Here is a 14437-nt window from a genome sequence, read left to right as displayed (position 1 = left end):
ATGTCTGAAGTCATTTAATCTTGATTTTAAAAAGTAAGAATAAAACCCCCTGCAAAACGTACTTAGCCTCCAAAAGAAAAACGAAAATTTTGGGAAAGTGGGGAATTATTTCTCAACATAATAATCCTTTTAGCCCAAAACACTTGTCCCAGCGATGCTCCGACTTCTTAACCCCTCTGAAAGATACGTTTTCTTGAGGTCTGCAAAATAGGCCTCTGTGGCGGCGACGACCTTCTCATTCGACGCCAATTTCTGTCTAGCGACTGACTTTTCAAGTTTGGAAACAAAAAGAAGTCACACGGAGCCAAATTCTGAGAATATGGTGGATGGGGTAGCAGTTCGTTACCTAATTCGGTGCGTTGTCATAATGGAAGAGCACATTTTTCTTATCCAAATGGCGCTGTATTTTTTCCAATTCGGGGGCGAATCGGCCCAATATTTGGGCATAGTACAGCCCTGTGGCCGTTTTGCCCTTCTCCAGGTAGTCGATGAAGATCACAAGTTGTGAATCCCAAAAAAACGGTGACCATTACCTTTCCGGAGCAGGTTAGCCAGGTGAAGTCCACTGTTTCGAGTGTTCCTTGGTCTCTGGTGTGTACCAGTGGATCCATGAACGAAACACGAAACAACGCAGAAACTCGATCGGATTGCGCTTAAACCAATTGCGAATTAATTTTTGAGGGTCGCCATCGAAGGAGAAGAGTCATCGTACACAGCATCCAAGCGCTCTTTGATTTTGCTGCGCTGCGGAGATGATCGGAGATTCTGACCGGTCTCAGCGTTGCATCCACAGAAGTTCACGTGGAACTTGCCACATTGGCAGCCCACTGACGAACGGTACAGACGGGCATGCTTATATTAACTCTGGAGTTGATCCTGAACGAGAATATATGTATATACTTCATAAGGTCGGAGATGTCTCCTTTACTGCGTTGCACACTTTTGACCAAAATTGTACTAAATTGTAATCTTAAAAATATTTTGTTCCATATTTTGATGCAGATTTATGAAGAATCGATCCACAAATCGTTTAAGGTATTCCGTTCAAGAATCGGACGAATATTTCCTAAGATATGGCCTTCGCAGTAGGTCATATGGGGCTCCCCATGCATTCTGCACATTTTGAAGGGGACAGCCCAGAAAACTTGACAAAAAATCTTAAAAATATTTTGTTCCCAGATTTTGATGCAGATTTATGGAAAATCGATCCACAAATCGTTTAAAGTATTCCGCTCAAGAATCGGATGAATATTTCCTAAGATATGGCCTACGCAGTGGGTCATTTGGGGCTCCCCATGCATTTTGCACATTTTGAAGGGGACAGCCCAGAAAATTTGACAAAAGATCTTAAATATATGTTGTTCCCAGATTTTGATGTAGATTTATGGAAAATCGATCCACAAATCGTTTAAGGTATTCCGCTCAAGAATCGGATGAATATTTCCTAAGATATGGCCTACGCAGTGGGTCATTTGGGGCTCCCCATGCATTTTGCACATTTTGAAGGGGACAGCCCAGAAAATTTGACAAAAAATCTTAAAAATATTTTGTTCCCAGATTTTGATGCAGATTTATGAAAAATCGATCCACAAATCGTTTAAAGTATTCCGCTTAAGAATCGGATGAATATTTCCTAAGATATGGCCTTCGCAGTGGCTCATATGGAGCTCCCCATGCATTCTGCACATTTTGAAGGGACAGCCCAGGAAATTTGACAAAAAATCTTGAAAATATTTTGTTCCCAGATTTTGATGCAGATTTATGGAAAATCGATCCACAAATCGTTTAAAGTATTCCGCTCAAGAATCGGATGAATATTTCCTAAGATATGGCCTACGCAGTGGGTCATTTGGGGCTCCCCATGCATTTTGCACATTTTGAAGGGGACAGCCCAGAAAATTTGACAAAAGATCTTAAAAATATGTTGTTCCCAGATTTTGATGTAGATTTATGGAAAATCGATCCACAAATCGTTTAAGGTATTCCGCTCAAGAATCGGATGAATATTTCCTAAGATATGGCCTACGCAGTGGGTCATTTGGGGCTCCCCATGCATTTTGCACATTTTGAAGGGGACAGCCCAGAAAATTTGACAAAAAATCTTAAAAATATTTTGTTCCCAGATTTTGATGCAGATTTATGAAAAATCGATCCACAAATCGTTTAAAGTATTCCGCTTAAGAATCGGATGAATATTTCCTAAGATATGGCCTTCGCAGTGGGTCATATGGGGCTCCCCATGCATTCTGCACATTTTGAAGGGACAGCCCAGGAAATTTGACAAAAAATCTTAAAAATATTTTGTTCCCAGATTTTGATGCAGATTTATGAAGAATCGATCCACAAATCGTTTAAGGTATTCCGTTCAAGAATCGGACGAATATTTCCTAAGATATGGCCTTCGCAGTGGGTCATATGGGGCTCCCCATGCATTCTGCACATTTTGAAGGGACAGCCCAGGAAATTTGACAAAAAATCTTAAAAATATTTTGTTCCCAGATTTTGATGTAGATTTATGAAGAATCGATCCACAAATCGTTTAAGGTATTCCGTTCAAGAATCGGATGAATATTTCCTAAGATATGGCCTTCGCAGTGGCTCATATGGAGCTCCCCATGCATTCTGCACAATTTGAAGGGGACAGCCCAGAAAATTTGCCAAAAAATCTTAAAAATATTTTGTTCCCAGATTTTGATGTAGATTTATGAAGAATCGATCCACAAATCGTTTAAGGTATTCCGTTCAAGAATCGGATGAATATTTCCTAAGATATGGCCTTCGCAGTGGCTCATATGGAGCTCCCCATGCATTCTGCACATTTTGAAGGGACAGCCCAGAAAATTTGACGAAAAATCTTAAAAATATTTTGTTCCCATATTTTTATGCAGATTTATGAAGAATCGATCCACAAATCGTTTAAGGTATTCCGTTCAAGAATCGGATGAATATTTCCTAAGATATGGCCTTCGCAGTGGCTCATATGGAGCTCCCCATGCATTTTGCACATTTTGAAGGGACAGCCCAGAAAATTTGACGAAAAATCTTAAAAATATTTTGTTCCCAGATTTTGATGCAGATTTATGAAAAATCGATCCACAAATCGTTTAAAGTATTCCGCTTAAGAATCGGATGAATATTTCCTAAGATATGGCCTTCGCAGTGGGTCATATGGGGCTCCCCATGCATTCTGCACGTTTTGAACGGGACAGCCCAGAAAACTTGATAAAAAATCTTAAAAATATTTTGTTCCCATATTTTTATGCAGATTTATGAAGAATCGATCCACAAATCGTTTAAGGTATTCCGTTCAAGAATCGGATGAATATTTCCTAAGATATGGCCTTCGCAGTGGCTCATATGGAGCTCCCCATGCATTCTGAACATTTTGAAGGGACAGCCCAGAAAATTTGACGAAAAATCTTAAAAATATTTTGTTCCCAGATTTTGATGCAGATTTATGAAGAATCGATCCACAAATCGTTTAAGGTATTCCGTTCAAGAATCGGACGAATATTTCCTAAGATATGGCCTTCGCAGTGGGTCATATGGGGCTCCCCATGCATTCTGCACATTTTGAAGGGACAGCCCAGGAAATTTGACAAAAAATCTTAAAAATATTTTGTTCCCAGATTTTGATGTAGATTTATGAAGAATCGATCCACAAATCGTTTAAGGTATTCCGTTCAAGAATCGGATGAATATTTCCTAAGATATGGCCTTCGCAGTGGCTCATATGGAGCTCCCAATGCATTCTGCACATTTTGAAGGGACAGCCCAGAAAATTTGACAAAAAATCTTAAAAATATGTTGTTCCCAGATTTTGATGTAGATTTATGGAAAATCGATCCACAAATCGTTTAAGGTATTCCGTTCAAGAATCGGGTGAATATTTCCTAAGATATGGCCTTCGCAGTGGGTCATATGGGGCTCCCCATGCATTCTGCACATTTTGAAGGGGACAGCCCAGAAAATTTGCCAAAAATTCTTAAAAATATTTTGTTCCCAGATTTTGATGCAGATTTATGAAGAATCGATCCACAAATCGTTTAAGGTATTCCGCTCAAGAATCGGATGAATATTTCCTAAGATATGGCCTACGCAGTGGGTCATTTGGGGCTCCCCATGCATTTTGCACATTTTGAAGGGGACAGCCCAGAAAATTTGACAAAATCTTAAAAATATTTTGTTCCCAGATTTTGATGCAGATTTATGAAGAATCGATCCACAAATCGTTTAAGGTATTCCGTTCAAGAATCGGACGAATATTTCCTAAGATATGGCCTTCGCAGTGGCTCATATGGAGCTCCCCATGCATTCTGCACATTTTGAAGGGGACAGCCCAGAAAACTTGACAAAAAATCTTAAAAATATTTTGTTCCCAGATTTTGATGCAGATTTATGGAAAATCGATCCACAAATCGTTTAAAGTATTCCGCTCAAGAATCGGATGAATATTTCCTAAGATATGGCCTACGCAGTGGGTCATTTGGGGCTCCCCATGCATTTTGCACATTTTGAAGGGGACAGCCCAGAAAATTTGACAAAATCTTAAAAATATTTTGTTCCCAGATTTTGATGCAGATTTATGAAGAATCGATCCACAAATCGTTTAAGGTATTCCGCTCAAGAATCGGATGAATATTTCCTAAGATATGGCCTACGCAGTGGGTCATTTGGGGCTCCCCATGCATTTTGCACATTTTGAAGGGGACAGCCCAGAAAACTTGACAAAAAATCTTAAAAATATTTTGTTCCCAGATTTTGATGCAGATTTATGGAAAATCGATCCACAAATCGTTTAAAGTATTCCGCTCAAGAATCGGATGAATATTTCCTAAGATATGGCCTACGCAGTGGGTCATATGGGGCTCCCCATGCATTTTGCACATTTTGAAGGGGACAGCCCAGAAAATTTGACAAAATCTTAAAAATATTTTGTTCCCAGATTTTGATGCAGATTTATGAAGAATCGATCCACAAATCGTTTAAAGTATTCCGCTCAAGAATCGGGTGAATATTTCCTAAGATATGGCCTTCGCAGTGGGTCATATGGGGCTCCCCATGCATTCTGCACATTTTGAAGGGGACAGCCCAGAAAATTTGACAAAAAATCTTAAAAATATTTTGTTCCCAGATTTTGATGCAGATTTATGAAGAATCGATCCACAAATCGTTTAAGGTATTCCGTTCAAGAATCGGACGAATATTTCCTAAGATATGGCCTTCGCAGTGGGTCATATGGGGCTCCCCATGCATTCTGCACATTTTGAAGGGACAGCCCAGGAAATTTGACAAAAAATCTTAAAAATATTTTGTTCCCAGATTTTGATGCAGATTTGTGGAAAAAAAATCGAAGGTTTAACTTTCAGCACGAGGGGCCCTGAAGGCCTTTCGTTCGTAATTAAATGTATTTCCCCTTCAACCTTGCAGACTTAGTTTAATTGTAAACTTGATTCTTAATGCATTTTAAATGTTGCCCATTTTTTTGGTTACCGAAATGTAATTTCAGGCAAGACACTCTTTCTTAATTGGCTTGTTGTTAGCACGTGTGCCCCCGGATCCTTGGCGCCCCAACAGGACCCTTATCCCAGCAGTCCCAAGAAAGGCAAATGAAAAACAAAGTTTTGTAACCATTGTGCCGCAGTCAGATTCAGAGTTTGATTTTAATAAAAAAACAGAAATACATATATACAACTGTGTGTGTGTGTGAGTGTGTTCCAAAGGACTAAAGGCCAAAAAGTCAAGCCTCCACAATTATGGCGAAATTACAAACTTGTTATCTCATTTATGGCGCCAGCTGGGGAATATTTTTGATTTCCTGTCATGGATTTGGCTTTTCCGCCTTTCCACCGAAAACCTCCCCCCAAAATACCAAAAAAAAAACACGCACCTGTCGTTTAGCTAGAAATACTTTATTTTATTTTTTTGGCCTTTAAGGATTTTTAATTAAAATTCCGCCCCAGTTAAATATTAAAGGCGTAACATTTACAATCGGCGTAAAATGAGTCTACTGTCAGTTCCAAATGTCGATTTACGGAATGCCTATCATCGTTTGCGAAAATTCGTAAGTCCGGTGTGGAAAACTCGTTTCGGTTTGCAGCCAAATATTTATTTAGCAACGAAATCGAGAGCAATATATCCGGTATATTTGTGGCCATTGATTGCAAGGTCACCACTGTACCCACCAACCCACTAACTGTCCACGCAGCAACCACCCACAATCGCTTAATTTGGTACCGACTTTCTGTTGGAATCCCAATGGGCCTATTCTTGTAGGAGTGCATCCGATTCTGGGGGGAATTCGCTGTCGGCAAATATAGTTCTCCTAGAACCCCCAAAATACATACGTCTTTAATTTCTACTTCGCATTTCCTTGAGTCTTCTGTGGCACCAGGCCAGAGTATTCCGGCGTATCCCGGCAGCCAGCGTCCTTCATTTTCGAGGGGTTGTCACAGCGACAAAGAACCCCCACGATGACTCGAATATTGCCGTCCGATGGCGACAAATGGATGTCGTTAGCCGACTGCCTGTGTGGGAATTCATGCACCAAAAGAAATGTATATTAAGCCAGATTTAAGGCTTAATCGCTGGAAAACACATTTTTTCATAGACCAGATAATTCAACCAACACTTTTTTGATTTTATTTTGAAGATTGTGAAAAAAATGCTAACTGATGGGCAATAAGACTTTTAATTATTCATTATATTCTTTAAAACTTGTATTTTGAAATTATTTGTAATAAAATCATATAAAAAACAATCTTTTGTGAAGGCCTGAGTTAATTGTTAAGTATTTTAAATTATTTTCTGAATCATGGAAGAGTCATAATCTTATCTTTGAAATAAACCATAAGGGGAGAAACCTTATCGTATGATTATTACTATTATCCTATTTTTCATAAGTCTTACGCCAACCATATTTCGATGTGGTTTAAAAAATATTTCCTAATAATAGGAGGTATAGATACTCAGCAAAGGAAAAAGTGATTGCAAGCTTATCTTGCGTATAAGCTTAACTTATAATAATAAACTCAAAAAAAATATAATCTATAAATTACATTCACCTTAATGTAACAGTTTGAACAACACTTCGTATGAGTAACAAATTGATTTTATAAGCCTTTATTAAATTTTTTTTTTATAAATAACTAAACCTTATACAAACATTTATTAAAAATAATAGATTGCTATTAATAAGAACAAACAAAATAACTTTAATAAGAGGTGAATAAAACAGCGTATGAGTGATATACATATTCTATGATTATTCATAGGATCTGAGAAGCAATAACTTGAATACATTTTCGTTGTCACTATACCTATTCATCAAATATTTATCTTGTGTTAAACAATGCTTTAAAAATTATATCAAATTGCAAAGTAAACATTATTTTAATTAATAAACAAATGAACCTATATATTTTTCAAAACTCATTACTCATACGACCCGTTTAACAAATCTCAATTCCGAATTTAACAAATTAAAAATATGGAATAAACAGATAATATTTTTACCATTTAATACTATGTGATAAAAACAGAATTTATTATATTTTATAATATATATACTAATTTATATATTTATATTCATATAACATTTTCACTTTATTATAAAAACCTAAATCGTGATCAACCTGACCGCTATTTTTAAAACCACATCCAAATATGCTTTATATATCCAAATAAAACCTTCCAAATATTTATAGCAATTTTCCGCTCAGTGCCTTTGCATAGAGCCTTATTTACATGTTGGCAACAGATGTGGCCTGTGGACGAGGGCCGGGCCTATGACATTCGACCATCAAAACTCAATTACCGGACTGGGGTGTTGCCCGGGGCGGACTTTATTAAATTTTCGTTTGTCTATTCGGAAGTTTCTCGGTTAGATGGACAGTGCCGGGATGGTGGGAGCTGGCCAGCAGCCAGTAGGCGCAACCTGACGGTCAAATTATTATGAAAACTTGTAGCCGAAAACGCGCCAAAAACACAATATCGCAAAAAATAAACGTTTCTATCAAAGGTTATGCCCAAAAAATAACAAACAACAGTCTGAAATTGCGCAATTCCTATGTTTGTATAAAAAAAAAATGTTACGCTGGCTGTTGAAAAATAAATAAACTGGAATATGGATTCGATTTTTATTCTTGGCTTTTGTTTCTTTGTTGCATTCATGGAATTGCCTAGATCAGGAATGTCCTTTCAACTTATATCCACTGTCTGTCATCTGTCTCCAAAGCCATTTGCTTCATGACATTTTCAGCAACTTGTTATTTAGCATTATTTTGCCTTAATTCCTGGTAAACGAATATTTCTACACAGAATTTATTGAATAACAAGTAAAATAGGGAAATGCCTCAAGAACAGTAGACAGCTTATATATACAGGATCTTTACCAAGAAAATTAGGGAAATTACGGTGAACTAACCGTAAATTTATGTATACATATGTATATCCTATATTTTAAATATGAATATTATTGGAAAGATTTTAAATAATTTATTTCCGATACTTTGTACCGAAATATTTTAAGTGCATTGTTTCAGTTCCTAAATGTGAAATAATATACTCCAAAGAAATATATTATCAATAACAATTTTTTTAGAAACAAAATAGTGGTTTTAGCTTTAATTTCTATTTTGAAATAATGTTCAAAATAAAAAAAAGGGTTACTAATAATTCTCGTTACTTGCATAAACAATAAAAACCCAAACAACCCACTTCCATCTTAATACTTCCAGGGAATGAAAATTGAAAATAACGTGTTAATATTTAATCAAAGGCACAACAACTTAATTAGCTTTAAATGGGTAATCAATGCAATGAATTATATGGCCCGCACCTCTCCACACTTTCCTTGAATTCATCAAGGCTTGTAACTTGAAATCTCCCTAATGAAATCGACTTCAATGGCCCATGTAAATGCATTGTCCAATCAATTAAATTAAATGATTTAAAGTGCTTAAAACTCACAATGCAGAATATTTTTTTGGGGAATGGGAGTGGGAGTGGGAGGAGAGTAAGCCGCTTGAGAAAAGCAGGAACCGCAAAAACAAAAGTCGCATTAAGTGCGTATTATAATTAACTGTGGGGCCTTCAGGCCCTACTGATGAGTGGGATCCCCGGAAATTCCACATTAATCACACTCTGGGCTACTGTTTGGGGTTAGTAAGCTGTCACCAGCAATCCTATCCAATCCAAGGCTTATGCGTATTGGCATTAATTTTGCAAAAACATTTCCAAAAACATTTCCGAAAAATGACCTAACCAACTGGCGGGCAATTAGCGGAGGTCCTGCTCCACTGGGAAAGCGATCAAATCAAATGCTCTGGCCGACTAGGACTGAGCTCTGCCAAGGACCAATATTCATTGTTTAATTATGCAAACGTGTGCGAGTTCGGGACACCAATTAGGCCTAATTACTCACGTTCGTTAGATGTTGAATTGCAAAATTCGCACCGAAAATCAAGTCTCTGCTCGTACATTTATTCTACCAATTGTTTAGACTTTTGTATTTAATTAGCACATACATTTTGTTTGTTTAAATTTGCCGGCAATTGATATACCCGGTACTCTGAATCAAAGGGGTATATGTGTTTTTCGGTAATTGAACAAAAAGGCGGAGTAGGGTATAAATTAGTCCTTAGAAAATATATAGATATGTTTATGATAGATCTACGTAGACATTTCTTAGTAAAAAGCTTCTGTCGAAAAAAAACTCCACTATAAAAATAATTTTTTTCATGCTGTCTGTGGAATATTTGGGTATTTTTACATACATCCCCGATTCCCCACAGGCACAATTCCGGATATTAGCCATGGGGTTTTTCAAAAAGGAAACTGGAAAGAAAAGACAAAATATCAATCTGTACAGAGATTTCTTGGTCTTGAGAGAGATTATTCGGATTTGCAAAATATATTGGAAAATTGGTAAAATATAGACAACTTTTACTCACGGAACAAGTTCAAGAACTGAAGAGTTCTTTTAGATCGTTGTCCATGATACCAAAATGAAACCAAGGTCATCTAAGAAATCTAAATCCCAAGTTATAATCCATTCTGAGCAATCTTTAAATCCTTTAGGGATACTGGATCTGGTTGGATGGAGGCATTTTAAAGAACTGCCTGCAGTTTCATATAAGCATGATTAATAACACATCTAAGGAATATGCAAATGGACTTTAAAAAATTAAATTTTATAAGAAAATATATCGAACTACTGAGATTTTAATACAATTGCTGCAAAATGTTTGTTTTAGATAATACAAAAAAACCAAACTTTTTGGCTAAAAATGGATAAGTAAATGCTGAAAATAAAAAGTCAGAAGGATTATTTGGACTTGCTGTAAAAAAAGCCAAGACATCACAGTGCTCACAGTAATGAAACTAAGATGTTTTAAAATATCCATTGGATGAAAAAATTGGATCTTGTTGGATGGTAGTTTAATCCTGACATCCAGACTTAAATATATGTAATCGGCTATGTCGGGTAAAAGTGGGTGGATAAATTATTTGTCGGATTAGATGGAATGTTAAATTATTATCCTTATCTCCTATTTTTTCTCACAAATTTTAAAAAGATCGCAATATTATATAGCATTCAAAATCCTCTTAACCTTTTTCTTAGAAGCACTGGGTATCACATAGTCGTTAATCTCAGGTATAGCTGACAAAGCTGTTTAGCTTTCGACTAAACAGAAGATAGAATAAATTTGAAAGTGTTCGACAGCATGACAGGCCGGAATATAAAACTAATTAAATGAAAGGGAAATCTGGCTTAGAAGCGATTGAAGGTTATTGCTAGATTCCGTGGTATACTTGTGTCCTTTTGTCCTTTGCAGTTTCCTTTAAGTTGTTACCTTCTGTGGCAGGTTGTTGCCTGTCGGAAACAGGGGCTGGCAACTATGTGGCTGCCACATTCTGATGCCTTTGAGCCACCGATCCCTTTATCCCTGCATCCTTCCTTCCTTCGACGCCCTCCGCTCCTGCCGTTCGTCCTTCCGCATTATGCGGATGCACTGGAGCATGTGAGTGATGGCATAGCTGGCATGCTTACTTTTCTTTTTCCCATCACGGCCATCCAGCAAGGACTCTCCTCCGAGTCCTTCTTCTGCTCTCCTGCTCTCCTGCACTCCTGTCTCCAGTCCTGTTGTCTCCTGTCTCGGGCTCTCCTTGCCAGGCAATTTGCACTTTGCAACCGGCTGTAATAACCCCAAGAGCTCAAAGCAAAGACTTTTCTTCCTTTCCACCTCCGAAAAGTGCCCAAAAAAAAATAGCAAATGCGAACACCCAAGTAACTAGAAACTGTTGCCAAGTTGAATCAAAATATATACATATTTTCGTCGGAGAAGGGATTTTCTCTAATTTAATTTAGACAACTATCTGGAAAAAATATTGTTTTTCTGAAAACTTTGTATGCTTCTGTTGCAACTGTTATTCAGAAACTTTGTTTTTCGCAAAATTAACTCCTAAACTTGACTGTCTTAGAAACAAAAAAAAAAGAAAATATTTCATCAAGGTTTTTACGATCTTAAACTTACACATAAAGAGGTGAGAAGCTGGCATATTCTTAAAAGTGGTACAGATTTCTGTTACTTACAACTGGTTATGTAAATATTCCTTTTTATTTTTAATATTTTTTTAAAAGATAAAAAAAAATGTAACTTTTAAATTCTAATTCTTTTCATTTCAAAATCTTCAAATGAAAGTTCATAATTCATATTAATGATAAATTGCAATAAATATTCTTCAGTATATAAATATATTTTTAATGTTAATAGGTAGGCAATTAATTATAATAAGTAAAAGTAAAAATTATCTAATAGATAAATCGTTCTACCTTTTGGTAAAGGAAAGACACTAAGTCCCAGTAATGTTAACTCGGGGCAAAAACAACCAATATTCAAGAATTTTGGTTAAAAGATACTAATGGCGAACACCTTACTAATTTAATTTTCATTTGAAAACCCAACATTTGAAGAATATTCTTGTCAATTACTATTGAGAAATATTCAAAATTGGACGAGTTATAGTAAAGCCCTCAACGCTTCTTGAAAAATTGCTCTGCAAAAAAATGCTCCATTCAGAAGTATGAATATGCATAGTAACCATTAGTAACCTTATTAGTTCTCCCAAAAATCTTTGTCATCCATTTTAAAGTAAATTTTTTAAACACTATTAAAATTTGTCTATAGTTATAATTGTAGATGTTGGTTTGTTTGAGATATTGGGTACTTATAAAATTTTGATTGTAAGTCATTAAAAAAAGCTAACGAGTTTTGTTTTTATCAAAAGCTTTACAATGGTGGTAAACAGTAATAATCCTAAATGCTTCAAACATTCTTTTATGCTACACTTTTTATATTTTTAATTAATTTTTGATTCACAGAAGCAACTGATAGAAAAATAACTTCTTTTAGCAAAAACCTAAAAAGAACGTAAGTGCCATTGTTACACCTACAAGTTTAAAACGTATTTTATTGCCTAACCTTCACCCAGTTGGCTTCGAATGAGTCGACATTTGCTTCAATGTCCAACGTATATTTTTTCATCGCTCCCCAATACAATTCGAAAACTCCTCCAAAATGATGGAGGCACGTCGCCAGGAGCGACAACGTCGGGAATCGGCAAAGGCAACGGCGGCGAGCTCCCTGCCCTCCAGCCAGGACGAGGAGTTCAATCTGCGACTGGTCGACCTGTACGGAGAGCAGTCCTGCCTGTGGAACACCTCGCTGCCGGAGCACGAGGACGTCGAGCTGAAGCGCGAAGCCTGGGAGAAGATAGCCAAGGAGTTGGGAAGCCACTTGACGGCTGCTTTTGCCAGGAGTCGGGTGCACAGCATGCGGCATCAGTTGAACGTGTACAAGCTACAGATGATCGAGTACCAGATGACGCCCGGGATCGGCAAGGAGCCGGAGAAGCCCTATTACGTGGATCGGTTTGCTTTTCTGGACAAAGTGCCCACTTCGAGTGGCGATGACACCGCACGAAGTGAGACAACGAAGTCCTCCAGGAGCTCCGACTCGGAAGTTTCACTTTTCCGCTGGTCCAGGCCCTTGGTGGGCGTTACACGTAGTGCCATACCCAGTATCGCTGGTATGGTCAGGGAGCGGTTGGAGGAGTCCCGGCAACTGCCTGTTCCCCTACACATGGCCTTCCCCCGTCTCCAGCTCAATCGGATGCGGAGGACCGCCATGAGGGAGCCCAGTTCTGGGTCCTCCAGTCTGGAAATATCCGATGTGCCGCCGACCTTGCAGGCCCGTCCGGGCGAGTCCGTGTCCAAGACCAAACTGTCCACGGACAAGATGCGGACAAAACAGAAACAGGAGCAAAACAGGGAGGCGGAGTCCGAGGACGACGAGCTCTACAACTTGCACTGGGAAGTGAGAAACCAGCAGCGATCCTTGCGCAACGGGCAGTCCCCATTGGCTGGCTTGCCCGCCGGCGAAAAGGATATATTTTAAAGGATAATTTTGAGCCAAGAACACCGCCATCTGTAGCCAAAAGCCATTAAATTGTTCTCGAACGTATTCTCTCTAGGGTCCCCCCAGACCCTAGTCCTTCGACCTTAGCTCGTTTGAAGTTTGATTAATTCCCAGCAAACCAACCAGCCTCGACCAGGATGTGTGTGTGTGTGCGGCCATGATATATGAATATTTGCCACAAGGATATAATAAAAAGTCCTGACGCTAACCAAGAACTCTTGCCGCAAATCCAAAAAACCACCGACAGAAAATTACTTTCTGGCTGCCAAAACAAATTACGAAATTACTTTCAGAAATTACACACACACTCACACGTGATAAGGACGCGAACGATGGGTAGGATGGGCGTTTAGCCACGCCCACCCAAGGACTTCCGCCTCCTCTGGCAAGCGTTTCTCATTAGCGTAAAAATTAAATTTAATTTCCTCCAATAAACCCTGTAAGTCAGTAAGCCAGTAAGCGTTTTCCCCTTTTTGATTAATTGATTGATTAAATTAGTGACGAATATCCTGCCGAAAAGGACTCTGACCTCAAATTTCCTGCCCTGTCCTGCCCTGCCTTGTCCCGCCCTTCGATACAAATAATTACAGATTAGATTACGGCAAGTAAGGACTGGCTTTCCGGTCCTGCAATTTCCTCTGACCATTTCCATTTACATCCTGACTTGCCACCGACCTTGAAGGAATGCAAAATTATGTGAAAATATGCAAACTGCGTGCGCGTTTTGCCGAAAACTGTGAGCACGTCCGCATATGAAGAGACATCCTGCTGCCCCGCCTCCAAGGACATCATCATCATCCTGCCCGGGTCATTAGCATTCACCAGGCATTCATTCGACATTCGGCAGGGCGACTCCAGCCGCCTCCTTTGCCGATTAGCCTGTCCGCATCCTACTTCGTCGTCTCTCGTCCTCAGTCCTTAACAGACATTGCTATTATGACTTAATTAAAAAATAA

The 14437-nt window shown here is 38.3% G+C and overlaps 1 protein-coding gene across 1 annotated transcript; it reads left to right on the top strand.

The window, feature by feature from the left end:
- Positions 1-12495: 12495 nt before the first annotated feature.
- On the top strand, positions 12496-13995 carry LOC108127152 (uncharacterized). Its single transcript, XM_017244008.3, has 2 exons — positions 12496-13920; positions 13980-13995. The coding sequence occupies exon 1, from the start codon at positions 12582-12584 to the stop codon at positions 13458-13460; it is 879 nt and encodes a 292-aa protein (XP_017099497.2). The 5' UTR covers positions 12496-12581; the 3' UTR covers positions 13461-13920; positions 13980-13995.
- The last annotated feature ends 442 nt before the right edge of the window (positions 13996-14437 follow it).

This window comes from Drosophila bipectinata, chromosome XR, assembly GCF_030179905.1.
Source record: "Drosophila bipectinata strain 14024-0381.07 chromosome XR, DbipHiC1v2, whole genome shotgun sequence".
In the NCBI taxonomy this organism is placed as follows: domain Eukaryota; kingdom Metazoa; phylum Arthropoda; class Insecta; order Diptera; family Drosophilidae; genus Drosophila; species Drosophila bipectinata.
The sequence above is the reverse complement of the archived record's forward strand: the minus strand, read 5'-3'. Positions and strand labels throughout refer to the sequence as shown.

What these genes read in the sequence shown, in the direction of transcription:
- LOC108127152 (XM_017244008.3), top strand. Translation starts at nt 12,582, where the DNA reads ATGATGGAGGCACGTCGCCAGGAGCGACAACGTCGGGAATCGGCAAAG.